Raw genomic sequence first — 26,299 nt, forward strand, 5'->3', positions numbered from 1 at the left:
GCGTTTAACATACACATTTAAGTTTAATAATTAAAAAAAAAACCATTTAATAAAATATTTATTATTTAAATAAAAACGAAATTGGAATAATGATATTAGAATTGTTTTCTCTTTTGAGCCTAATCATTAAAATTAGTTTCTATAATCGTTTAAAATTCGTTTTCAAGTGATTCCTGGAAAAATGAAATAATGCGTTTTCATTTTATTTTTAAAATTATAATATTAATAATAATTGCTTATAGATATCAAATACAATTTATCATCGTGATTTTACCGAGATGCTGAATCCTGCTACTAAAAGTTGTGTATTTTATTTTTTGTTTTTTGAAAAAAACACAATTCATAGTCTTCACCGAAATCCTTTTTCCTTGGGATTTTTCACCGTCCACAATTAATTTTATTTTTATTATTATTGATTATTGTATCCTATGCATTAGGCCACAGTGTATGTTGCAACTCAGTGCTCAGTGCTTAATCCATCAGATTGAGAAGCATCTCCCAAAACCCCAAATTGTTAGAATCAAATTTCTTTAACGCTGTTAAGCACAAAGCAGGAACGATGCTGTTGAATCTTCTTTTCACTTGCGTATGAGCGCTGATCCTTTCTTCTTCCATCACTCTTTATTATTTGCATTTGCATGTAGCTATTGCTATTCAATATCTCTCATCTCTTTCCATTTATCATCTTTTGGGTCTGCATACCATGATGAGCTCTTCCGGGTCTGAATCCTGCTGTGCAGATGTCAAAATTTTTGCTGTTATTCTTGATTTGGATGGGACCCTTCTGGACACAGGTCTCCTGGTCCTTTTTTTTTTTCCCCATTTTTACATAATGGTTCTTTTCCTTTTGCTCTTTTAAATGGTTCTTCTGTTGTGTGTTTATTAATGTGCAGAGAGTGCTACAAAGGGTGTTCTCAAAGAATTTTTGGCCAAGTATGGGAAAGAATTGGACAGGGAAAGGGAAGATAAGAAGAGATTGGGGATGACTTTGCAAGTGTCAGCAGCTGCCATTGTTAAAGACTATGACCTCCCATTGACACCCAATCAGTTTATCGATGAAATCATGCCTATGTATCGTGACAAGTGAGTTTGCTTATGTATGTTTGTGTATTTTGATTCTTCACTACTGCAAATCTTTGTTGGTATTATTTGGTTTGAGAAATGTTTTTCACTGGAAGCAGGATTGTGGGGATATGGCAATCGTTGAACTTGAACCTGATTACCATGTTAGCTTATCTGATAGTCTACTATGTTCTGAACTGATTGAAAAAGTAACTCGTTTCCTTTGCAAATAAATTATTTAGTACACTTCTCATGAAATTCTTGTGTTTGCTATTCTAAATTGAACTTTTGAACTTTCAAATGAATATGTTAATTTCAAACGAGGGAGAAACAGAGAATGTGCCAAACAATGAGCTTATTTAACTGGTACGAGATTCATCATTCATGTCCATAAAGGCAATAGCTGGTTAACTATTTGCAATATTATTGGCCCATTTCCTATTTAAATAACATTATTTTATGCATCTCTGGAGACAAACTATTAGATGTTCCTTGCAAAAATCAAAATTGAAAAACCTGGAATTTTTTAAACAACAGTAGTTAGCCTGGTGAGGAGCAGTTGTGCACGCAATATGATTGCATAAAATCTTAGTATTTATGTAATCATCTTATATTCTTTAAATATCTCTCTTAGGTGGCTGCATGCCAGACCCCTGCCTGGTGCTAATCGTCTTATCAAACATCTACATAAAAATGGAGTGCCTTTTGCTCTTGCTTCGAACTCCTTAAGAGAATACATAGATGCAAAAATCTCTCACCAAGAAGGTCCTTTTCTTATCCTTCTTGAATATTGGCAAAAATTATTATTATTATTATTATTGGTACCAGATAAGTAGAACAATGGTGTAACTATAAAGTTGCATAGTGTGGTATTGTGCATGGTTTTTTTGGTGTAACTATAAAGTTGCATAGTGTGGTATTGTGCATGGATTTTTTTTTTTTTTTGTTGGGGCACGGGTGGGGGGGGGGGGGGGGTGTTTCGCTTGAATGTGTGGAGATGGATCCAGTTGCCACTAAAAATTCTGTGGGTGTTATTTACGTCATTATGATGTAAGAAGTATGCATCATGTTGGATATTTCATTGTCGCCTTTTTTCAACTTGAAGAAAATTAAAACAGACACAGTTAACTGGTGCAACCAACCATATTAGGTTCATGTTTGAATTTAAGTTTCCCTGTATCAGTATAAAAATTACAGTGAAGATGTGAATATACAAAAACAAATGGTTGTATTGACCAATCACATATAGCTTTCCATCTTTCCCCTTCTTTTTGATCATGAAATTATTACAGCTGAATGTCAAATGTTAATAACCTTGATTTATTTTTATCCATATAACTCTAAACCCCCTTTATATTCAGCAGAAATGTGTTATGGGAATTAGATGGTAATCTGTTATTGTAAAGGTGTTACTTTCCTGAATGTTTCTCATTTATATTTTACTCACTTTTTTTTACACATTTTATGTAGGATGTTTTTCTCTAATGTCATTTGGAATTCAGGTAGAGTTTTTATCTTGATCCCAGTTGACAGCAAAACACAATGCTGTAATTTCATTGAAAATATTGTACATCAGGAGAAACTGCTCAGCAACCCAAAATATAATAAATACCAAAATGAATATAGATGTAAAGTAATCCAATCCTTAGCCAAAATTTTATCTTGTATAAGAATTCATTTATTAGTATAGAGTCTTTAGACCTATCAATCTTTTCCCATTTATTTCTTAACCTGTCACCACAGGTTTGAGTGTTGCATTACTTCATTGCATTTCTGTTTCTCTCTCCCTTCACTCGTTTCTCCCCTTTTGTTGGGCCTTTGATGTTTCTACTGACCTCCTTATTTCAGCTTCTTCTGATCATATTCCTTATGATATTATATGTTACTAGAACTTTGTAGCCAAATTGTCAAATTTGTCAGTCTACATTTCAATTTCTGAAGGAGAATTGCAAGCAGTGGAGACAGTGGGTTTCTTGACCCCAACAATGCTTTGATAGAGTCAGTTATGAGAAAAAAGATATCTTCAGCTTTGGGGTTCGGTAAAAAGAAAATTAAAAAAAAAAAGAGAGGGCAGGGTAAGGAGGTCCTTGTCATTGTTCTTAGGCACAGTAAAAGTACCTCCTCTTTTTGTATATTTATATAATTTACCTACGGGAAAGTGGTTTTTCTGCTTTTTTATCACCTTTGATATTCGTCTAAATTGTTTCTGTAGGTTGGAATGAGTGCTTTTCAACAATTCTTGGAAGTGACCAGGTCAAATCAGGGAAGCCCTCCCCAGATTTGTAAGTTCTATTACATGTCAACCTATTCTAGAGTGCATTTAAGTCTATCTAGGGGGCTACATAGAATTGGAACCTTAAAGCAACCTAATCCCATGGTCTATAATAGAATCAGTCAGTTTCCTAAAAAGAAGTTGTTGCATTAGAATGGTCCTGTTACAGTGATCCTTAACATGGTCTTTCCTCCTGTGATGAAACACGATTCTCTTGTTCTCTTTTATATCCAAAAGCTTCTTATACAGCTCATGTACTTGCTGCAGTTCTCTTGTAAATAGAAAATTCTATGTAATAAAATTTTTTTCCTATGCTTGAATTTATAATTTATCTAAAATACTTGCTTGTTTGTAGATTCATAGAGGCTGCAAGAAGAATGGGTGTAGATGCTGCAAAATGCCTGGTGATTGAAGACTCTTTGTAAGTTCTTCCAGACAATGCTCATATTAAGTAAAGTAACAATAAAAAAATAATAAATAATAAAAAAAAACACAGCCTAACACTTCATCATGAGTTAAATTAGTGAGCATTGTTAATAATTTAATGGTTGAGGACTTGTGTAATATCTTAGATACATCAGTTTTGGCTTATTCAATTATGAATTTTAAGCATGTTAATTGTTATTATTGCCAGGTGTTTCTTAAGAACCTGAGTTAAATGGTCAATGATGTAGTATATCAGATTGGCATTCTTGTCTCATGGTTTCAAGTCAATTTGTAGGCAGCATATTAGATTAAAAAAAGAGTGAATTTTATTGGTGATTTTTGCTTTTACGTAAATTTTCGGTATCTTGACTTGTTATACTATTCACAGAATTAGATTTTGCAGGTGTGCTTCCTAAAATTGTATGAGAATGTTTTGCAAATACATTGTTATTTTACTTGTTAGGTGGTATCTATAACAACCCACCACATTGGTATTGTATTGGAAAATCCTTGATATATTTGTTAGGGCCCATGGATTCAAAAGCAACTATGCTCATTATTTTACTTACAAGGTGATCCTGTACTGGCATCAGAGGTGATTCTGGTTAATATTATGTGTGGTAGGTGGTTGTTCAAGTGATCCTATCTTTGGCTTGTAAGGGTAAAAAATTGTTGCTTTGTAATTTTGTGTGCTCATAGCAAGGATGCTAAGGCGTAGACAGAGAGTTTGTTATTGCCCACATTCCACATCAATAGGGCCTCTTACTGAATTAGTTGGACATGTTTTCTAATAATGGCTTGCATAAGTTAACTGTTATTTAATAGATTTTGGAAACTTTGTTACCATTATGCCTATATATAATGGGCAAAAATCCAGAAAAAGGACTGTTATATCATGTTAATGGTCAATGCTAAATTAAAAAGGGCTCTTTTTGGCGGTCTTTTCCAGCTTTTTTCCCCAGAATCCCCACTTCTCCAGACACATTTCTTATGTCTTTCTAAGCCTTGTTCAACCAAAATCCCTCAAAAGTTAGAACTCTTGTTACATGAATTTTAGCTGGATTTCACTTTGTAACCAGGCAAAATTTAAAGGGAGTATATTTAGGCTTTTTTGCACTTCCCTTTGAAGAGGTGAGTCAATTTTGACTTTGTTGTTGCTTTTGCAAGTTTGTTGTAGAAACCTTTGGTTTGTGCGATAATTATGACTCTTTTTGGCAGTGATAAGATTAGATCTTTAATTTCCATTATGTTTTGAGATAATTGCTGAAATTGATTGATAATAATAATACAAATTATGGATTCAATGTCCTAATTTTATGTATCTACGCTCATTAGTTAATTGTTTTTCTTCATTTATTTTTCCTTGAATATCTATTTGTTTAATGCATTTTGCAATTTTTACAAAAAAGAAAAAAAAGTGTAGCAACAGGCATGATTATTACATTATGCTGGGAAGATCTTTGGTATGCTTGTTTTGCTTAAGGGCTTCAAAAGTAACTCTAGTTAGTACTCTTTTCCATGATGGGCCTGTGACGTTATGGGATCTGCATTGACGTGTTTTGTTACTGTAAAATTCATGTTAATACATTTATACAGGGTTGGTGTTAAAGCTGCTAAGGCTGCCAAAATGAAGGTAGTGGCTTTTCCATCTGAAAGTGAAGCTGATTGTTCTTTGTTGGCAGATAGTGTGCTTCATTCACTTCTAGAATTTCAGCCTGAGATATGGGGTCTTCCATTATTTGATGATTGTACATACATATCCAGACTTCATTTTATTTTTCCGGTTGTAGTTTTGTCACTTTTCTGATTGAATTACATTTGCATAATGTTGCAGGGGTTGATAATGCATTGCCCGTTGAGCCAATTTACTTGAGCATTCTATATAAAAATGGCTGTGTTAGTGAAGTCACAGGTATGTGAAATTAGTTTTCTCACAATATTTTACATAAGCACCCTGTTTGATGTCATCAAAATGGGCCATAGCATAATTTCCATGTTATCCAAACTAATTAAGAGAAAAAGTTTCGTGTGTTAAGTTCCCAATCATAATGTTTTTTTTTGTTTGGCCATTTATAAGCCTTTTTTTTCTGCGCTGTTGGAGCTGCTTCCTCTTCAGCGTTCAGTGTAGTTTCTCCAGTGTCAATGAGTGCTTGAAGGATGTTATCTTTGTGAACTGTCCAAATATTCATCATTTGTACAAATAAAAGAAGCTATATTTATGTAAAATTGAAGCTGATTTCGAATATTTGTTTGGCTTGGCATTTTGTGAAACTTGCATCTAGATTAGTTTCTAGATATTTGTTATCCATAATACTAAACCTAATTAGTTTGGAATTCAGTTAATTTGAGTTGATTTTTTATTATAATTGTATCTGTTCTGTCACTGAAATAAGACATCATATAAAATTTCAGAACATGGCAAATCAGCTCTCCCTTGCCAAGTCTCAGGAGTGTACTTTGGTTGGGCTGAATCTGGTATGCATAAGTTTTTAAAGGTTGTGGTTGGCATTGGGCAGCGTCATCGTTTATGTAACACTATGAGGAATATTGTGAGTAATCAATATTTCATTTTCATTTAATTGCTAATCTATTCTATAAATTACGGTCTGTCCATTCTTTTCCACTATTTGAATCTGGTCAGTTTTGCAATTTTTTTAAAAATAATTCTCAACTTTGAATTGATGCTTTTCATTTCTATCCTTTTCTAGCCTTAATTAAGATTTAGTAATAGTTTGGTTGATGTGATGAAAATGTGAACTTTCAATCATTAAAATAAAGTTGCCAAATTTGGTCTATATCAATAAACAGTAAGTTCTTATTTACAAAGAAAGGCAAAAAAGAGGACAATAACGACCCAAACTATGGGCTGGACCGGTACTAGAACCTGGGCCAGCCTAAAGCCCCCGAGACCCGTAGTAAACCTAACTATTTCTTAACTCAATCCCAAGGCCCATATTGAGCCCAATTTCAAGAACAGAGTCTGGCCATAACTGAAACCATCCAACGGGGAGTTTTTGACTCACCCGCCCTGTAAATACAATATATACCAACTTGGGGAGTTCAGCTCACCCTCCACATACTCATATTGTCATAAAAAGTGGGAGCTTAGCTACCTCATCCAATCCAATCATACAAGCATTTAATAGGTTTACAGATCCAACGTGGCAATTATAATACAGACCCAAAACAAATAAAGTACTTGTAACATATGCGAAGTTATAGAAGTTAGTAAAATTATACAAAACTTAATAGATATTAATAGATACCCTGCGAATGAGAGAGGCAGGTTAGAACTCAACAAGAAATCTCCTGTATCCTGAAAAAATAAGATGAACAGGAGTGAGCGTTCGACTTAAAGAGTAAAATACCGATTTTAAGCACAATTTCTATAGCTATCTAAAGTTAGTGCATCCTAAAAAGTGGAATGCAATGCTTTCATAATTTTCATACAAATCACATCATAATAGCAAAAGGGTAATTTGAAGCACTCACACATCCACATAATATTCAAACAGTACATATATGGGAGCTAATCCCCTATACAGTTCTTTTAATCCAACCTCTGCCAGCGAGTACATCTTAAGCCGGACTTTCGCTTAATAGACCAAATGTGGGGGCCAGCGAGATCATCTCGAGCCGTGCCTATCCCGACTTATCCATAAAAGGATCGGGTCCCAGCGAGTCAAGCTTCAGCCGTGTCTACCCGTCCTGTTCATATCCAATACCACACACCATACGCACGCCAACACACGTATACTGCTCCAAGTTATCGTAAAATAACATCCATAGCATATCATCAATTAAGAATACAATATAAAACGTGCCTAGTGTTTAACTACATAGATATATATTTATTAGTAATGCATGGGCATGCCTGAACATATAATAATATTGAAATTTTAATTAAAATCAATATTTTATTCACAGACGTGAACCGAGGTCACTGTGGCGGCTGGGCGAAGGAGGAAGGTTGTCCTGGCTCAGCTGACAATTTCATTACAATTATTTAATATAATTGACTTAATACAAACTTAAAAAGAACCAAAAACATCCTAAGTCGTGCCGAAAATCTGGCAGAATTCCCCTTTATACTTAGGATCTACCCAACCTGCAAAATGGCTCAAAATACACTTTTATATCCACAAGTCACACAACCATATCTTAATCACATCACATGGCCCCTCCTAGGTCCATCCAAACAGTCAACAATCACAATTTAAAAAATTATAATTTAGTCCCTACAACTAACCCTTTTGCAAAAACTGGCTAATCTAAAAATTCTAAAACTTTGCCCCGCGGTTTTTAGCAATATTACTAAGCTAATATAAAAGGAATTATAATTTTCTGACTACCCACGAATATTTTATGGATTTTTAATCTAAGCCCGAAACTAAATAATTAAGGAAACTTAGGGTTCAGACTTTCTTACGCCAATTCGGATATTGGAAATATATCCGGGACGTTTAAAAGCGGTGAGGTAGTCTATAATCTTGACTCGATTCTGAAGTAATTCCTGCAGCTTACCTGCTTGGTCCGAAATTATAGATTTGAGTTACGGCCGAATTGCCATGAAACGAAAGTACCTACGCAAAGCCTATAACACCAGGGGTTAGACTAAAATATTTATATTTACATATAAAATAATTATTTGAAAATTAGGGGTGTTACATTCTCCCCCCCTATAGAAAATTCGTCCTCGAATTTTATACAAGACAGAATAAAGAATTACAAGATTACATAGTAGACAAGTACGTGTACTTATTGCGCATTGGTACTTAAATCGAGGTTCCATTATTCCTTTATCTTACCATTTCACCATGATTTGTTTTAAACATCCCTTAGTGCGTACTTATTCCTTCTTATTCTCATCATTGTAACCAACTCTACTGAGCTTTTCACCTATCCTTTGGAACTTATCCACTTTTTTTTTTTTCCTTTCTGTTTTCGCTAGTGTTGATATCTTTCCAACCTATTGTACTTATTCTTTAACCTTTGTCCTCTCTCACCCTTATGCCTTTCCTTCAAGGATATCTATCCCAACATCTATTTTGACTTTCTTTTTATCTCTTAGTCCTATCTTGATTACTAGTTCCATTACTTCTGAGATTCTGACCTTACGATTGGCTCCTATCAGCACATCTTTCACATTATGTAACAATTGCAATTGATCCTAGAAAATTCTTCTTGTATCTCCTTCCCAACTTGACCATTAGAACATTACTATTCCTTATCACCCTTAGTAGGTACTCGCTCATCCTAGTTAGATAGGAGCCTTAAAAACTATAAGTTCCATCTGAACTAATATGGCTATGGAAAATGTGTGCTATGCCTTAATTCCAGTCAAGATACTTCACATGTTCTTTCTCCTTAATATAACCATATATACTGCCCACAGCTTTCCAAACTTCAACCTTAAAGTTACTGTTATGGAAAGTCAATCATTATATTATTTCTGTGTATATTCTGTATTCTGTATTCCTATTTAGGATTTCTTATTTAGGATTTCTTTCTAATTAGTATAACACAATTATAGGAATCAATTGTATATAAATACCCATGTACAGATTAATTGAAATATATGAGAATCATCTCTTTCTACATGGTATCAGAGCAGGTCATCTATCTAGGGTGATTATTTGTTCTCACCACCCAGCTCAGGAGAGACCTTGGCCGCCGACCGGCCGTTTCGTCTCCGATCAACATTGCCAGCGTCGCCTCAATCCCCTCATTCCACCACTGTGTGCTGTTGCCTGATCCAGTACACCATTAAAGGACTTCTGAGGTTTGGCTCTCAGATCCTATTTCGGTATTTGCTTGATTTGTGATTTTAGATTATTTTGTTGTCACAAGACTTTGGATTAGCGTTTCGGTTAGTTTTCTTTGTCTCAACAAATGGCAGACAATAAGAATGTTATTTCTGATGTGATTCCGATGATGACTAAGATCACGGAACACAAACTTAATGGTTCGAATTATCTGGAGTGGAGTAAGACTGTTAGGGTCTATTTGCGTAGCATTGATAAGGATGATCACCTTACTAAAGATCCACCTACTGATGATACACAACAAACTTGGCTAAGGGAGGATGCTCGGTTGTTTTTGCAGCTTCGGAACTCGATTCACAGTGAGGTAATTAGTTTAATTAATCACTGTGAATTTGTTAAGGAATTGATGGATTACTTAGATTTTCTATATTCTGGTAAAGGGAATATCTCCCGTATTTATGATGTTTGTAAGGCATTCTACCGTGCTGAGAAAGAGAAAAAGTCTCTCACGGCTTATTTTATGGATTTTAAACGGGTATATGAGGAACTTAATGTATTGTTGCCTTTTAGTTATGATGTGAAAGTTCATGAGCCCAACGAGCAATCGTTGTTATGAGTTTTCTGCGTGCCTTCCTTGAGTATGAGGCGCTAAATCTCGATTCTTTCGATTACGAGATTTCCTCTTTGCATGAAACATTCACACGGGTCCTTCGTGCAGAGTACCCAATCTTCACACCGCCAAGAGTGCTCTTATTAGCCGTAATCCAAATGGACAACAGGGTAATAGAAGAGGAAGTAGAGGAGGAATTACAAAATGTAAGTAATCAGTGTAATGGAGAGGCTAGTTCTAATCAGGACTCAAGAGGAGTCATTTGTTATTATTGTCATGAGCCTGGCCATACAAAATATAATTGTCCGCAACTTCAGAGGAAAAATCAGCGATCACAGATGGCAAATATGGCAGCAGAGGATTCTACAGTATCTTCCTCTGAGAAAACTGTTTTGGTATCTGCAGAGAATTTTGCACAGTTTTCCCAGTATCAGATATCTCTAAAGCCTACTAGTTCCCTTATCATTGCAATCGCTAAGTTAAGTAAATCCACTACATGCCTTGTGTCTTCCTCATCCAAATGGGTTATTGATTACGTGCAACAGATCACATGACAGTAATTCTAGTCTTCTATCTACTTTTCGGTCTAATCCCACTTCCTCTCATTACTTTGGTGATGGTTCTACTTCTTGTGTCATGGGTTCTGGAACTGCGAATCCGACTTCGTCAATTTCTTTGTCATCTGTTTTGTGTCTACCAAATTTCTCTTTTAATCTACTTTCTGTTAGTAAACTTACTCGTACCTTAAATTGTTCTATTTCCTTTTTTCCTAACCAGTGTTTATATCAGGAACTTACGACGGCGATTATTGGTAGAGGACGTGAGTCAGGTGGTCTCTACATTCTGGAAAATCATGTACCGCGATCGCTTGTTTGCTCCAGTACCGTAACACCTCTTGAAGCTCATTGTAGATTGGGTCATCCTTCTTTGTCTACCATGAAGAAGTTGTGTCCTCGATTTGATCTTTATCGATCTAGAATGTGAGTCGTGTCGGTTGCAAAACATCATCGTTTGCCTTCGTGTCTAGAGTCAATAAACGGGCTTCATCCCCTTTTGAGTTAGTTCATTCGATGTTTGGGGTTCTTGTTCATTACTTCTAAACTGGATTTCGTTATTTTGTTACTTTTGTTGATGATTACTCTCGTGTTACTGGTTATATTTAATGAAGAATCGCTCGAGTTGTTTTCTATCTTTTGTGCCTTTTGTAATGAAATCAAAACTCAATTTAATATTTCTGTGCGCATATTAAGAAGTGACAATGCTAAAGAATATTTTTCAGCACAATTTCAGTCTTATATGACACAAAATGGCATTCTTCATCAGTCTTCCTGTGTGGATACCCCATCCCAAAATGGCGTGGCCGAAAGAAAAAATCGGCATCTTCTTGAGGTAACTCGTGCTCTTCTTTTTCAGATGAAAGTTCCTAAACACTTTTGGGCGGATGCAGTTTCTACGGCATGTTTTTTTATCAATCGTATGCCTTCTTCTGTCCTTAATGGGGATATTCCTTATACTGCTTTGTTCCCTACAAAATCTTTGTTTCCCGTTGAACCCCGTATTTTTTGTTGTACTTGTTTTGTACGTGATGTTCGTCCGCAGGTTACTAAATTGGATCCAAAGTCTCTCAAATGTGTCTTCCTTGGGTACTCCCGGATCCAAAAAGGGTACCGTTGTTTCTCTCCTACTCTTAATCGTTATCTTGTTTCTGCAGATGTCACATTTTTTGAGTCCACTCCATTTTTTTCTCAATCATCTATGTATGAGAGTCAGGGGGAGGAAGATGATATCTTAATATATACTGTCCAACCAATGTCTAGTCCTCTCTCACAGCCTATTTCTTCCGTCTCTAGACCTACTCGGCCTCCGTTGTTCATGTTTATTCCAGGAGATTGAGATTCCCGACTCGATCCTCCACCACTACTTCGTTGGGAGATCCTGCACTCATCTCGATCATGATTACGATCTAGACTTACCCATTGCTCTTCGTAAAGGTAAACGTTCATGTACTTACCCTATCTCTTCTTTTGTTTCTTATAATCAATTGTCGTCTTGTTCTCGGTGTTTTGTTACTTCTTTAGACTCTATTCCCATCCCCAATACTGTTGGTGAGGCACTGTCTCATCCTGGCTGGTGTGCTGCTATGAAAGAGGAAATGGAGGCTTTAGATGCTAATGGTACATGGGAACTGTTGCCTTTGCCCACTGGTAAGAAAGCTATTGGTTGCAAATGGGTATTTACAGTAAAGGTAAATCTGATGGTTCGTGGCTAGATTAAAAGCACGCCTTGTAGCAAAAGGATATGCTCAGACATATGGGGTTGATTACTCTGACACTTTTTCTCCTGTAGCTAAACTTACTTCTGTTCGCTTGTTTATCTCTTTAGCAGCTACATATGATTGGCCCCTGCACCAATTGGATATCAAGAATGCCTTCCTTCATGGTGATCTTCAGGAGGAGGTGTATATGGAGCAACCACCTGGGTTTGTTGCTCAGGGGTAGTTGGGTAAAGTTTGTAGGCTTCGGAAGTCTCTTTATGGCTTGAAACAAAGTCCTAGGGCCTGGTTTGGGAGATTCAGTGAAGCAGTACAGGAATTTGGTATGCAAAAGAGTAAGTGTGATCACTCAGTATTTTATAAGCAATCTGAGGCTGGTCTAATTCTCCTGGTAGTCTATGTGGATGACATTATCATTACTGGGAGTGACTCTGCAGGTATTTCATCTCTTAAAATCTTCCTCCAAACCTAGTTTCAGACCAAAAACTTGGGATTATTAAAGTATTTTTTGGGTATTGAAGTTATGAGAAGTAAGAAGGGTATTTTCTTGTCTCAAAGAAAATATGTCCTTGATCTATTGACAGAGACAGGAAAATTAGGTGCTAAGCCTTGTAGTGCACCAATGACTCCAAATTTACAACTGTTAGCAGGGGATAGTGAGTTGTTTGAAGATCCAGAGATACAGAGATTGGTAGGAAAATTGAACTACCTTATCACACTCGTCCCGACATTGCTTATGTCGTTAGTGTGGTAAGTCAGTTTATGTCTTCCCCAACTGTTGCTCATTGGGAAGCCTTGGGACAAATCTTGTGCTATCTGAAGGGAGCTCCAGGAAGAGGTTTGTTATATGGTAATCATGGGCATTTAAATGTTGAATGTTTTTCAGATGCCGACTGGGCTGGATCTAAGGTTGATAGGAGGTCAACTACTGGATATTGCGTTTTTGTTGGAGGAAATTTGGTGTCTTGGAAAAGCAAGAAGCAGAGTGTAGTTTCTCGATCTAGTGCTGAATCCGAATACAGAGCCATGGCACAATCAGCATGTGAGGTAATGTGGATATTTCAATTACTAGATGAGACAGGTTTTAAGACCCCCCTGCCTGCGAAATTGTGGTGTGATAATCAAGCTGCTCTCCATATTGCTTCTAATCCTGTATTTCATGAGCGGACCAAACATATTGAGATTGATTGTCACTTTGTTCGTGAAAAGATTCAACAACAGATCATCTCAACAGGACATATCAAAACTGGAGAGCAGTTAGGAGATATTTTCACAAAAGCTCTGAATGGAGCTAGGATTGACTACATTTGTAACAAGTTGGGCATGATTAACATCTATGCTCCAACTTGAGGGGGAGTGTTATGGAAAGTCAATCATTATATTATTTCTGTGTATATTCTCAGATTCGTATTCCTATTTAGGATTTCTTATTTAGGATTTCTTCCTAATTAGTATAACACAATTATAGGAATCAATTGTATATAAATACCCATGTACAGATTAATTGAAATATATGAGAATCATCTCTTTCTACAGTTACCAACAATTTCATCCACTAAAACTTATTCACAACTAGCTCGTTTAAAAGGGTTGTGAGCCCTGGTGACTAACTCGACTTAATTCCAGTCACTACTTTGATCGTCCTTTCATACATAACATCAGGTACACGCTTATCGTCATTCTCTTTTTAAGAAGAATGTGTACAAATTGGTGCCTATCAGGTTCTTAAATACTAGGTTATCACAACATTATTTCCTTTGCTTATGTAGACTTCTAGAGCCAAAGGTACGATCTAAACTTGAAGAGAATGTGAAATCTCCTCCTACTGACATCAACACACCATTCATGTCTCTTGGTCTTCTATCCAAAATTTCATCATCTTTATATAAGATATCAACTACAACAATCTTTCTATTGTACCACTGATTTGCTTAATATATCATCATAAAATTTGCTATCTCCACTTGTACTCTATTTCTACCTTTTTATATCTACCTTAACTCTTTTGCATCCCTATATTTTACTCTCTTCAAAAAGATACCTCTCACTAATAAACTCTTCCAAAATGGATTCCAATCATACTTACTGTCATAACTCTTATCCTTGAACTTCTCAGTGACTTGTGACTGTCACTCATGCATATCTCTTTCTGTTCTATCTCCTTTTGTTGTTCTATCACTCATTTTCATTCATGTTTTCTTATAAAGTGACCCTATTAGTCATACTAAAAATGCTTGCCTAATCCTTCATCGCAGACCCCATAATTGCTATCTCACCACCTCTACTCAGGTCCTGAGCCTATGTGCCATTTTCCACCATCCTTTTTGTTCGTCATGCCTATTTGAACCATTAAGTTTACTTTTATTTAACTTATTAATTTACTCCTTTGCCTGATAGGACAGTTCAAGACACCATTGCACATCTTATAACTTTTACTTGCTCTGGTTGCATTCCTCAACTAACTTTTCTCATACTGTTAGAAGTCTTAATGAACTTATCGCATTGCTACCTACTCCATCTTGGAAACAGGAATAGACAGAGTTTGATCCATATCCTGCAACTCTGAACCCCATGTTTTAGCTCCTGACACTGCCCGAACCATGACTTACTCTAAGTCCTATACTTTTGGATTCAATATCTTGACAGCTATCCTCACTCATGTACCCTCGTTCTAGGTTTTCTAATATTGCCTTTCAGTTCATCCTATTTACCTTGCTCAGGATGGCACTTTATATACCTTATATCACACTTTGATCTTCTTGACTGATGATTGTCGATTCCTCCAAAAATTAAATTAACTGAAATTACCAGTAATGAAATATTTTTTGCAATAAGTGGTAATTCAGGTCGACTCTAGAGACTGAATTACTAAATTTCGTGCACTTGTGTAACAGAAAAATATCAAAGGTTGGGGGGGGGGGGGGGAGTTGTAATACTAAATCAGAAGAAATTAAGTTCAGAAATTAAAGAACTAAATTTAAATATGAAACTCTCAAATTAAGCAAACTTCAGTATAAGGTAATTCGCATTCTAATGCATGACTTGATCATAGACAAAAGAAATACAATTATCTCTTATTGAATACTTAACGTAGATTTACCAAATAGCGAGGTAAAACCCCTAACTTCTCTATACTCATCAATTCGAACCCAGCACTCTTGTTGACTCTAATTATTAACTGAATTGGTATTAAGCAATACTCATCAAATTAATAACTGCTTTACGAATAGGAATTAGTTAAGCTGAATAACGATTTATAAAACATAAATCATTTAATTTACCCTATTGTTTCCTTAGGTTATTATCGAAAACTTAGATCATAATCAATAAAACCTTATTGCTACTCACATTCAATCTTACACAACAATTACGGATTGTGAAGATGAAATAGCAATTGATCTCATCAAACAATTAACTAATAGACCTTTTTAGCAAATCATTCAATAGATCAAAAATAATGAAATCAAGAAACAATAAATATTTAAAAAGGCATAATTTAAATCAAGAACCTGGTCTCACAAATCATGCATGAGAATTAGAATCCCTTGAACTGAATTTAAAAACTTAGCCACTCATGTTCATGGCTTACAAAAGAAAAATAAAATGGAGAAATCTAAAACTATGGACGTGAATGGAGAATGAAGGTATTCTAAAGGCCTGTTCGTGGTGTTGAAGGTGCTGCCCAAAGATGATATTTATAATAAAAAACCTAATCCACAAACTTAGAAAACTTTTTGAATTTCAAAAAGACAGATTCTCTGTTCTGCAATCATGGCTAATTTTCAGCCACTTCCCTTGCGATTCTACCTATGATTTCTTCAGGAAAGTTGTAGCCCTACTTCTTAGCTTTCCAACGGGTACTCATTTGCCCAAATCAGAGGTCTACAGCCCAAGTTATGGGCCAAAAATTGAAACTGATTCTGACAGAGTATCCAACCCATAATAACGAATTCATTGCCGTTTTTGACAATTAAAATGGCCTTATCTTGCTTCAAGCCCTTCATAGAAATTGTAGAGGTAGTTTTTAAGGTTTAATTGGGTCTGGGTTTGCTTCATTTGGACCTCTGGAGCTCCTGATATAAAATAAATCCCAAGACTATTCGTGACACATCAAGTGTGGGCTTTTGTAATAGATCCATAGCTCATTTTGACAACCTTGGAGACTAATTTGGGCTTTGGTCCCTCTTTGTCATTTGTAGTGCTCTGACTTAGCTTTTCAATGAATTAAACAACATTAGATTTGGAGACCCACAACTTTAGAAACACCTGAAAAATACAGCAAAGGTCAAATTAATGCAAATGCTGAAAATTTCTCTATTTAACACAATTATTCTAACAACTCTATAAAAATATGCCTAATTATCACTGACCTTGTCCTATTTTTGGCTATTTGGTTTGCTCTTTAATTCATCTCTTTTATCTTACCCAAAGGAGAACTTGACTACTTTATTCTTTAGTGCTACTCTCTTTCTTGATCTGACTATCATATTAGGAACTTATATCCCTTCACTGTCTCTATCAAGTTATTAACACCTTGATGTTACTCAAAATTGGTGCTCTAACCACTCTGGCTGGTACTTCCACTGTCATTCGAATTTCTCTCCTGTTGTAACTAAAACCAACTATCCAAATTTTCATTTCTGTATTTCCTTTTATCTACTGATATTTTATGACTTATTTTCGCTGACTTGCAGTCATTGTCCTTTCCTCTGTTTAACTCTAAACTACACTCTAATACCTCAAGGAGGGAATCTACAGGATCCTTTTTTTTTTCCCCTTCTACTCTAAAGCTCTGCATCCATTATGATCTGATCTCTTATGATTCTTATAACGAAAATTGTACTCTCCCCAAGGGGATACCTAAGCCACTATTTCCTATCACACTACAGTCCCCTTTAGGACATCATTCCACAGATCGTTATATTAGTGATACTCTTCTGTCTCTCCTCAAAAAACATTACCATACTCTATAGTATAACTGACTGCAAGAGAGGTACTACCTCAACCCTATTACCACAACTATATAAAGCTGTTTGCTCTCTTTTTATATTGTCAACCTTCCTAGAATGCCATTTCGTGGGCTACAAATATTATTCATAACCTCCAATCTCCTTTAGGGAGTAGAGTCGTACTTATGCTCCAATGTCACACGAAGGAGGTGCTATCTTCATTAAACTCTAGGCAATACGTCCACTGTAATGCCAACACTGCCAACGATCTCATACCAGAGATCAGATGATCCCACCAAGTAGGTGTCACCATTACACTGCAATCATACTAAAAACCTCTAGTCTTGTGCCACTTATGCTTAACTCTGCGCTCAAAGTAGGATAACTGAGTCACTGATTCTAGTTATCACCCAACTGCGACCTTTGGTGTTCAATCTCTAGGGTTTAATCTGTAACTAGGAGTTTTCCTAACTCCTCTGTAGAAATAAAACTCTGTTTTAATATAACTGTACCAAAACAGAGATTGTTTACAAACACCCTAATCATGGTGCACCACGGGGAAGCACATAGCTCTATACAATAATTCCATGTCGATACTGTAATCTGCAGTTTACAGCACAAACATCGAGAATATTGTATAGTTACTACGGTACGTCCTGACATACTAGATCTCTTGATCTCTTATCTCTCTTGAATCCACTGATAGCATGAACTTACTATGACTAGACTATCCACCGATGACTGCCTGCAGTGGTACTCTCACTCCCATTTAGGGCAGCTATATTGCTAAAAATCACATTTATGTCCTCGTGCCTTGCACTAAATAGGCACACCACTTAAACCCATACTGACAGAAACATATCATTTCTTAGAGCACGTATACTCATGGCAGACTTCAACATGTCTGCTAACTCTATTTCACATTTCTATGTACTCTACGAAAATCAAGACACTAACTGAAGTACTCTTATATTACCCGAGGTATAACGCAGAAGCTAAAAACAAGAAGTCACAGAAGAAGACGAAATAGGATCCTATACTCCGCATGTGAACCCCTAATCAGACTCTTCTTAAGCCGTAGACATGTACTTCCCATGAATCTGGAGCCTAAGCTCTGATACCACATTTGTCACGACAGAACCTATGGGCCGGACCAGCACTAGGACTTGGGTCAGCCTAAAGCCCTCGAGGCCTGTAGTAAGCCTAACTATTTCTTAACCCAATCCCAAGGCCCATATTGAGCCCAATTTCAAGAAAATAACTAGACAGATTTCGGCCATAACTGGAACCACCTAACGGGGAGTTTTTGACTCACCCGACCTGTAAACACAACATATACCAACTTGGGGAGCTCAGCTCACCCTCCACATACTCATATTGTCATAAAATCAAATGAGAGCTCAGCTCCCTTATCCAATCCAATCATACAAGCATTTAATAGGTTTACAGATCCAACATGACAATTATAATACAGACCCAAATCAAATAAAGTACTTGTAACATATGTGGAGTTTTAAAAGTTATTAAAATTATACAAACTCAACTCAACTCTACTCAACTCAACTAAGCCTTTATCCAAAAAATTTGGGGTCGGCTATATGGATTCGCTTTCTCCACTCTGAACGATTTTGGGTTAAATCCTCAGAAATATGTAATGCTTCTAAGTCATGTTGTACTACTCTCCTCCAAGTCAATTTAGGTCTACCCCTTTTTTTTTTTCTTTCTATCCTCTAACCTAATGTGCTCTATTTGTCTAACTGAAGCCTCCGTATGTCTACGCTTCACATGATCAAACCACCTCAATCTCCCTTCTCTCAACTTATCTTCAATTGGCACCACTCCTACCTTTTCTCTAATACTCTCATTACGGACTTTATCTAGTCTAGTATGGCCACTCATCCACCTTAACATTCTCATCTCTGCAACTCTTATCTTAGATGCATACGACTCTTTCAGTGCCCAACACTCACTACCATATAACATAGCCGGTCGTATGGATGTACGGTAAAATTTTCCTTTCAATTTATTGGGAATCTTACGATCACATAAAACTCCCATGGCACGTCTCCACTTCAACCATCCAGCTTTAATCCTATGACTAACATCCTCCTCACATCCCCCATCTACTTGAAGGACTAAGCCTAGATATTTAAAGTGATTAAAATTATACAAAACTTAACAGATATTAATAGATACCCTGCGAAGGAGAGAGGCAGGTTAGAACTCAACAAGAAATCTCCTGTATCCTGAAAAAATAAGGTGAACAGGAGTGAGCATTCGATTCAGAGAGTAAAATACTGATTTTAAGCACAATTTCTATAGCTATCTAAAGCTAGTGCATCCTAAAAAGTGGAATGCAACACCTTCATAATTTTCATACAAATCACATCATAACAGCAAAAGGGTAATTTGAAGCACTCATACATCCATATAATATTCAAACAGTACATATATGGGAGCTGATCCCCTATACAGCTCTCTTAATCCAACCTCTGCCAGCGAGTACATCTCAAGTCAGACTTTCGCTTAATAGGCCAAATACGGGGGCCAGCGAGATCATCTTGAGCCGTGCCTACCCCGACTTATCCATAAAATGATTGGGTCCCAGCGAGTCAAGTTTCAACTGCGTCTACCCGTCCTGTCCATATCCAATATCACACACCACACGCACGCCAACACACGCACACTGCTCTAAGTTACTATAAAATAACATCATAGCATATCATCAATTAAGAATGCAATATAAAACATGTCTAGTGTTTAACTACATAGATATATATTTATAAGTGATTCATGGGCATGCTTGAACATATAATAATATTGAAATTATAATTAAAATCAATATTTTACTCACAGACGTGAACCGAGGTCACTGTGGCTGCTGGGCAGAGGAGGAAGGCTGTCTCGCCTCACCTGACAATTTCATTATAATTATTTAATATAATTGACTTAATACAAGCTTAAAAAGAACCAAAGACATCCTAAGTCGTGCCGAAAATCCGGCAAAATTTCTTCTATACCAAAAGGGCTCAAAATACACTTCTATATCTACAAGTTATACAACCGTATATCAATCACATCACATGGCCCCTCCTGGGCCCATCTAAACAGTCAACAATCATAATTTGAAAAATTATAATTTAGTCCCTACAATTAACCCTTTTGCAAAAACTGCCCAATTGAGCTCTAAAAATTCTAAAATTTTGTTCGGCGGTCTTTAGTAATATTACTAAGCTAATACAACTCAACTCAACTCAAATTATCCTAAAATTTTTTGCTTTTTTTATAAAATTTTTTTTTAAAAAATTTGGAATAAATTATTTTTAAATTTTAATTTTTTTAATACTAATTTCTTTAAGTAAAATTTCTTTTTATTTCTTTTTTTTACTTTCTCCTTTCTTTCTTTCTTTTTCTTTTTTTCTCCTTTTTCCTCTTCTCCTTTCTTCCCTCCCTTCTCCTACTCTTCTCTCTCTTCTCTCTCTCTTCTCTCTCCTTTCTTCCCTCTCTCCTCTCTTCTCACTACCTCTCTCTTCTTCTCTTCTTCTCTCATCTCTCTTTTCTTCTCTCTCTCTCTGACTTCTCTCTCTCCTCTTCCTTTTCTCATCATCTCATTCTCATCATCCAAACTCTTCTCTTCATCTCTCTATATCACTCACTATTCTCTTTCACACATTCCTGCATTTACTCTTTTTTAATTTTTATTTTTAATTTATTTCTCTTTTTTTTCAATTTATTAAAAATCATTCAATTTCCCACTATCTTATAATCCTTCTCATCTCCATCCATTCCATCAATCCCAACCTCCCCATCCCCCATCCCCACCTATATCCATCCTCCTCCATCCAACTAAACTTCTCAGCCTAGACTTCTCCATCACACACCATTCTCCACACTCCACTCCCTTTCTAACTCTTTTTCCTTACTTTTACTTGCCTTACTTAACTTGCCTCTAAACTACTTCTCTCTTCTTTCTTCTTCTCTCTTCTTCTTCTCTCTTCTCTTCCTCTCTTTTCCTTCTATCTATCACATCATCATCGTGTCTCATCTATCATACAATATCATCTAAAATATGTTCATCAAAAACAATAAAAAAATATGTGTGTAAAAAAAATAACTAAAATAAAATATAATTCCAAAAATCATAAAAAATGTGTATTCAAAATCCTCTGTGTCCATCTTGTTGTATCTCCTTCTCCTCTATTAAATATCTTTTTATAATATATCCTTCTTAAATACTATACCTTATCCTATTCTCTCTTATCTTCTCCACCTCTCTATATTCTCTATCTTCTCTCTTCTCCAAATCTCTAATCTTCTCCAAATCTCTTCTTCTCTATTCTCTCTCTTTCTCCATCTCTCATCTTTCATCAAGAATGATCTGATCCATGAGAAAAATGACCAGCAGATGAATTGATTGAGATAGAGAGATTGAGTGAGATGATTGATAGAACTATCCACAACTCTCTCTACTCTCACTCATGAGCTCTCTCATTATTTTTATTTAACTCTGTTTATTTTTCCTTATGTTTTCCTTATTTTAAAATTCTTACTAAAATACTAATTTTTCCATTAATTTCTTTTTTTTTTTATTTTCTTAATATTTTCTTTAATTTTTTATTACCCAAATTACTAATAAATCCCCCAAATAATTCAAACTTCATTACTCCCTTTTACTTTCCTGGTTTTTCTTTATTTTTCTCTTCTCTTAATCTCTTTCTTTACTTCTCTTCTCTCTCCTCTTCTCTTTTTTTATTTTCTTTTTTTCTTTATTTATTCTATTTATTATTATTATATTATTATTATTATTATTATTATTATATTTTCATCTTTCTTTATCTTTCTCTTCTCTTTTCTCTCTTCTTTTCTTCTTTTTCCTTCTCTCTTCTTCTCCTTCTTTCCTTCTCTTGATTCTCTCTTTCTCTCCTCCTTAATCTTCTATTCTTCTCTTCTTCTCTTTTTCCTTTCTTCTATTTCTTTTTTTTTTTTTTCTTTTTTGCTCTCTTTTGCTTTCTTTTTTCTTTCTTCTTTTTTTCTTTCTTTTTTTTTTCTTATTTTCATTTATATCACATTTTTTTATTCATTATTATTTTTTTTTTTTTTTTCTTTCTTTTTTTCTCTTTTTTCCTTTTCCCCTCTTCTCTTTTTCTCTCTTTTCCTCTTTTCCCACTTCTCCTCTTTCTTTTCTCCTTTCTTCTCTTACTTTTCTTTCCATCCATCATCATATCATCATCATCCATATCTCCACATCATCATCCATCATCATCATTCTTTTTTTCACTTCTTTGCTTCTTTTTTTTGAACACACACCACTCCACCACACACTTTCTTACTTCTTCCTTACTCTTACTATTATTATTCTTGACATCACCACCCCCCCCCTTTGACCTATGTTGACTTGTTAAAGCCCCTCCCTCCTTCCAATCCTCCCAATCCTCCTTCTTCTTTGTCTCTTTGTCTTAAGAGGAAGTTCTTGATTTTTTTTGTTGCTTTTTTTTTTTTTAAAAAAAACTAAATGTTTTTCTTTTTTTATAAAGTAGGTATTTAGTAGTATTGTGTAGTAAAAAAAAAAAAATTTTTTTTTTTTTTTTTCATTTTTCCAAAAACCAAAAAAACCACAAACATTCTCTCTCCCTTGCTTCCCCCTCCCTACCTCTTCATCAATCCATCAAAAAAAAAACATTTCATTCATTCATTATTGCTTTGCATTAAATCATATCATCATCCCAAAAAAACCTTTGTTTTCTTCTTTCTCTTCTATTTGTGGGGGGCATAAAGCACTACTATATTATATTATTTATTCTCTACTAGCTTACTTACTATAATTATATCTTCTACTCTTTCTTTTTTTTCTTCTTTTTCTCTTTCAATTTTCAATGCTATGATTATACCCACTCCATTCCATTTTTCTCTTTCTTCCTTAAAAACACAATTTGTAACCTGAATTACCCACTTCCTTACTTTTCTCTCCTACCCATTTAGTCTCCGAATGCAAGCAATATTCACCCTTCTCCTTTCCAAGATATCCACAAGCTCCATTATTTTTTTTCGTAAGTGATCCAATTTTTCAGTACCAACCCCGATCCTCTCCCTATCCTGCTCCTTCCTAATTGGTCTCCTTCTATGATATCTTCTATTATTTTCTATGTCTTTGTTTCTGTTCCACTATTTGTTCTATTATCTGTTCTATCTTTTCTCATTCCACTATTTTGTTCTATTATCTGTCCCATGGACTAACCTCTTTACCCACACCCATGATGTGGGAACCCTTGCTCACTTAACACCACACCGCGGCGGGGATGGCGCGGCGCGCGGCGTCGCTTTCGGTGAACGCCCTACACCCTTGCATATTTATCACTACACCCGGGCTTCGATGTAGCGCGTCGTTAGTAGAGGACGCCCCAACGTTTATATCATTTGAATCCATATCATAGGGTGTGACGAAATTTTTAAGCTGGTTGTCACCTACCGCAACCCTTCTCCTTTATCTAATACAAAAGGAATTATAATTTTCTAACTACCCACGAATATTTTATGAATTTTTAATCTAAACTCGAAACTAAATAATTAAGAAAATTTAGGGTTCGGGCTTACCTATGCCAATTCGGATATTAGAAACATATCCGGGATGTCTAAAAACGGTGAAGTAGCCTATAATCTTGACTCGGTTCTGAAGTAATTCCGGTAGCTTATCTGCTTGACTCGAAATTATAGATCCGAGTTACGGTCGAATATCCATGAAACGAAAGTATCTACGCAAAGCCCACAACACCAGGGGCTAGACTAAAATATTTATATTTATATATAAAATAATTATTTAAAAATTAGGGATGTTATATTCATTTGTCTAAACTTTTTTAATTTTTCTATTTCATTATTGGATTAGCTTTATATATATATATATATATATATATATATATATATATATATATATATATATATATATATAATCAAATATCTGAATACACAAAAGGAGAAATCAAATTTTTGAAAAGGAAAAAGAGAGAGAAGGTAATATAGATGGAAAGAGAGGAAGTGAGAGAGGTTAATGGAATGAATGGGTAAGGGCGGTAGTTTTAAGTTTGCTCTTTGTTCAATGGGAGGCCCAATGAGCCTTAAAACCATATGGGCTCGTAACTCTTGAACAAAAAGGTCAAAAACTCTCACTGTATTGGTGGATAGGGGGACTCTAACTTGAAACAGCCCACTCCCTTCACCTTTTAAAGATGTGAGGAAACCAACTAGGTTAGGCCTGATTGGCAGCCATGCACAATTCTCCTATCCTAGTGGAGGTTGAATGAATTTGACGGCTACGAAAATCATTTTATGCCACGTGTTTTTCTGGATGAACCGTATATGGTTGACATCAACTAAGGACACAAGCAACTGCAAGTCCCAATCCAAAGGCCACTGATGACTCCGGTATTGGCTAGGATTTACATGGGTTTTTTATAAGTTGGAAGCTAGTAGGTAAACCATATAAATGCACATGCTAGAATTTTCATGGTCATAAAGTAAGGATCTGTGTTGAAGTGGATGTAAGGTATGGTTTTTATATTAATTTAGAAGATTGTACTACTTTATTACCCCCACCCCCAGCACACCAGCTCTGGTCGGTTCATTCAAACTGCTTACATTTATTTATTTTTGCAGCAAATACATATGATTGATGAAAAGGCCTATGAGTTTTCCGATCAGCAGATGCAACTGGTGCTTGTTGGTTACATCCGGGGACTGAATGGCATGGTAATGACATTTTTGCAACAAATAATAATATCAAACTAACAGACTAAATTTAACAATAGAAAATTAGAAATTGATTCAGTTGTCTAGGTACATGTGCATACTGTCTTCACAGTTTCCAGTGGTGGATTGTATCTTGAATCTGCATGTTGAAAATAATAACCATACTAATCAAGGGTCCAATAGGAACTGTTATTACACGTGTTGGTCCACTCACATTTGATGTGGGACCCAGTGTTGGGGGCTGGTCCGGAATTATAATTTAAATAAGTGGTTATATGTCACATAAAATGAAAAATAGTGGCTGTCAGAGTGTATATAATGACTATGGGTTCTGCATATCCATATATGTGATTTTTCAGTTATTTCATCTATGCACTTTCCACTACAATTAGGCCTTTCAATTCTCATTTTGTTGCTGAAATTATTAGGGGATAAAGTGGACAAAAGTGTAGGCCAAATTAATATGTGAAGTCTAGGTTGAAGAAACTGCGTGGTCAATTGTACTTTTTTTTAGTAGGGAGAGTGGGAGGAATGGGGACTTGAACCTGACTTTATCAAGCAAGTAATATGCCTTCAGCCATTGAATCAAACCAGACTAGAGAGTCAATTGTGCATTTTACCTAAACTATGAGGTTTTCTTCATCATTCTTAGTGAATAAGTTCCAATTCAAATGGTTATTTCGATGTGAAGTTTGAGTATCTTATGAGTTTGGAATGTCACTTTGGGGAGCCTATAAATGTAACAATTGTTAGGAAATTTCATAGTGAGATGTGATTTGCATATGTTCCAATTTCATTAGGGTAGATATTTTTCATCTAAAATAGTAGTTTTATCCACATTTACAGGAATTTGAATCCAAGAATGTGGAAATACTTGAAGAGGACAAGTCGATTGCAAGTTGTGGGTTGGATCAGTCCATATTCATCCACAATTTTTCTTCTCTTTTCAATAACAATTGCTGCGTTTCTGGTGGACTCTAATGCTTCCCCACTATAATAATAATAATAATAATAATAATAATAATAGATTTGTAGCAATTGAGTACAATTAATAATCATAATTATTAACTAAAATCAGTAATCCAAACTATACATGTGGATTTTATGATTATGACTGTTATTACAAAGTGTATTCAATTGAACATCCATACGAATAAATTTGTCTTGAATTAATTAAAAAAAAGTTTATTATATTCATTA

General features: G+C 35.4%; 1 protein-coding gene across 2 annotated transcripts; it reads left to right on the plus strand.

The window, feature by feature from the left end:
• The first annotated feature begins 265 nt into the window (after window positions 1-265).
• LOC110665039 (bifunctional riboflavin kinase/FMN phosphatase) lies at window positions 266-26,123 on the plus strand. 2 transcript variants are annotated; one of them, XM_021824998.2, is made up of 10 exons: window positions 266-794; window positions 894-1,083; window positions 1,697-1,827; window positions 3,275-3,344; window positions 3,690-3,755; window positions 5,357-5,508; window positions 5,595-5,672; window positions 6,173-6,309; window positions 25,007-25,099; window positions 25,946-26,123. In XM_021824998.2, exons 1-10 carry the CDS (start codon window positions 704-706, stop codon window positions 26,078-26,080), a joined length of 1,143 nt encoding a protein of 380 aa, XP_021680690.2. In that variant the 5' UTR covers window positions 266-703; the 3' UTR covers window positions 26,081-26,123. The 2 variants fall into 2 exon arrangements, with proteins under 2 accessions (XP_021680690.2, XP_021680691.2); XM_021824999.2 differs by having other exon boundaries at window positions 272-586.
• The last annotated feature ends 176 nt before the right edge of the window (window positions 26,124-26,299 follow it).

Source organism: Hevea brasiliensis, chromosome 9 (genome assembly GCF_030052815.1).
Source record: "Hevea brasiliensis isolate MT/VB/25A 57/8 chromosome 9, ASM3005281v1, whole genome shotgun sequence".
NCBI lineage: Eukaryota > Viridiplantae > Streptophyta > Magnoliopsida > Malpighiales > Euphorbiaceae > Hevea > Hevea brasiliensis.

What these genes read in the sequence shown, in the direction of transcription:
- LOC110665039 (XM_021824998.2), top strand. Translation starts at nt 704, where the DNA reads ATGATGAGCTCTTCCGGGTCTGAATCCTGCTGTGCAGATGTCAAAATT. An exon ending in CTGGTGATTGAAGACTCTTT is followed by an intron (nt 3,756 to 5,356) that starts GTAAGTTCTTCC and finishes ACATTTATACAG; the next exon opens with GGTTGGTGTTAAAGCTGCTA. An exon ending in CTGTGTTAGTGAAGTCACAG is followed by an intron (nt 5,673 to 6,172) that starts GTATGTGAAATT and finishes ATAAAATTTCAG; the next exon opens with AACATGGCAAATCAGCTCTC.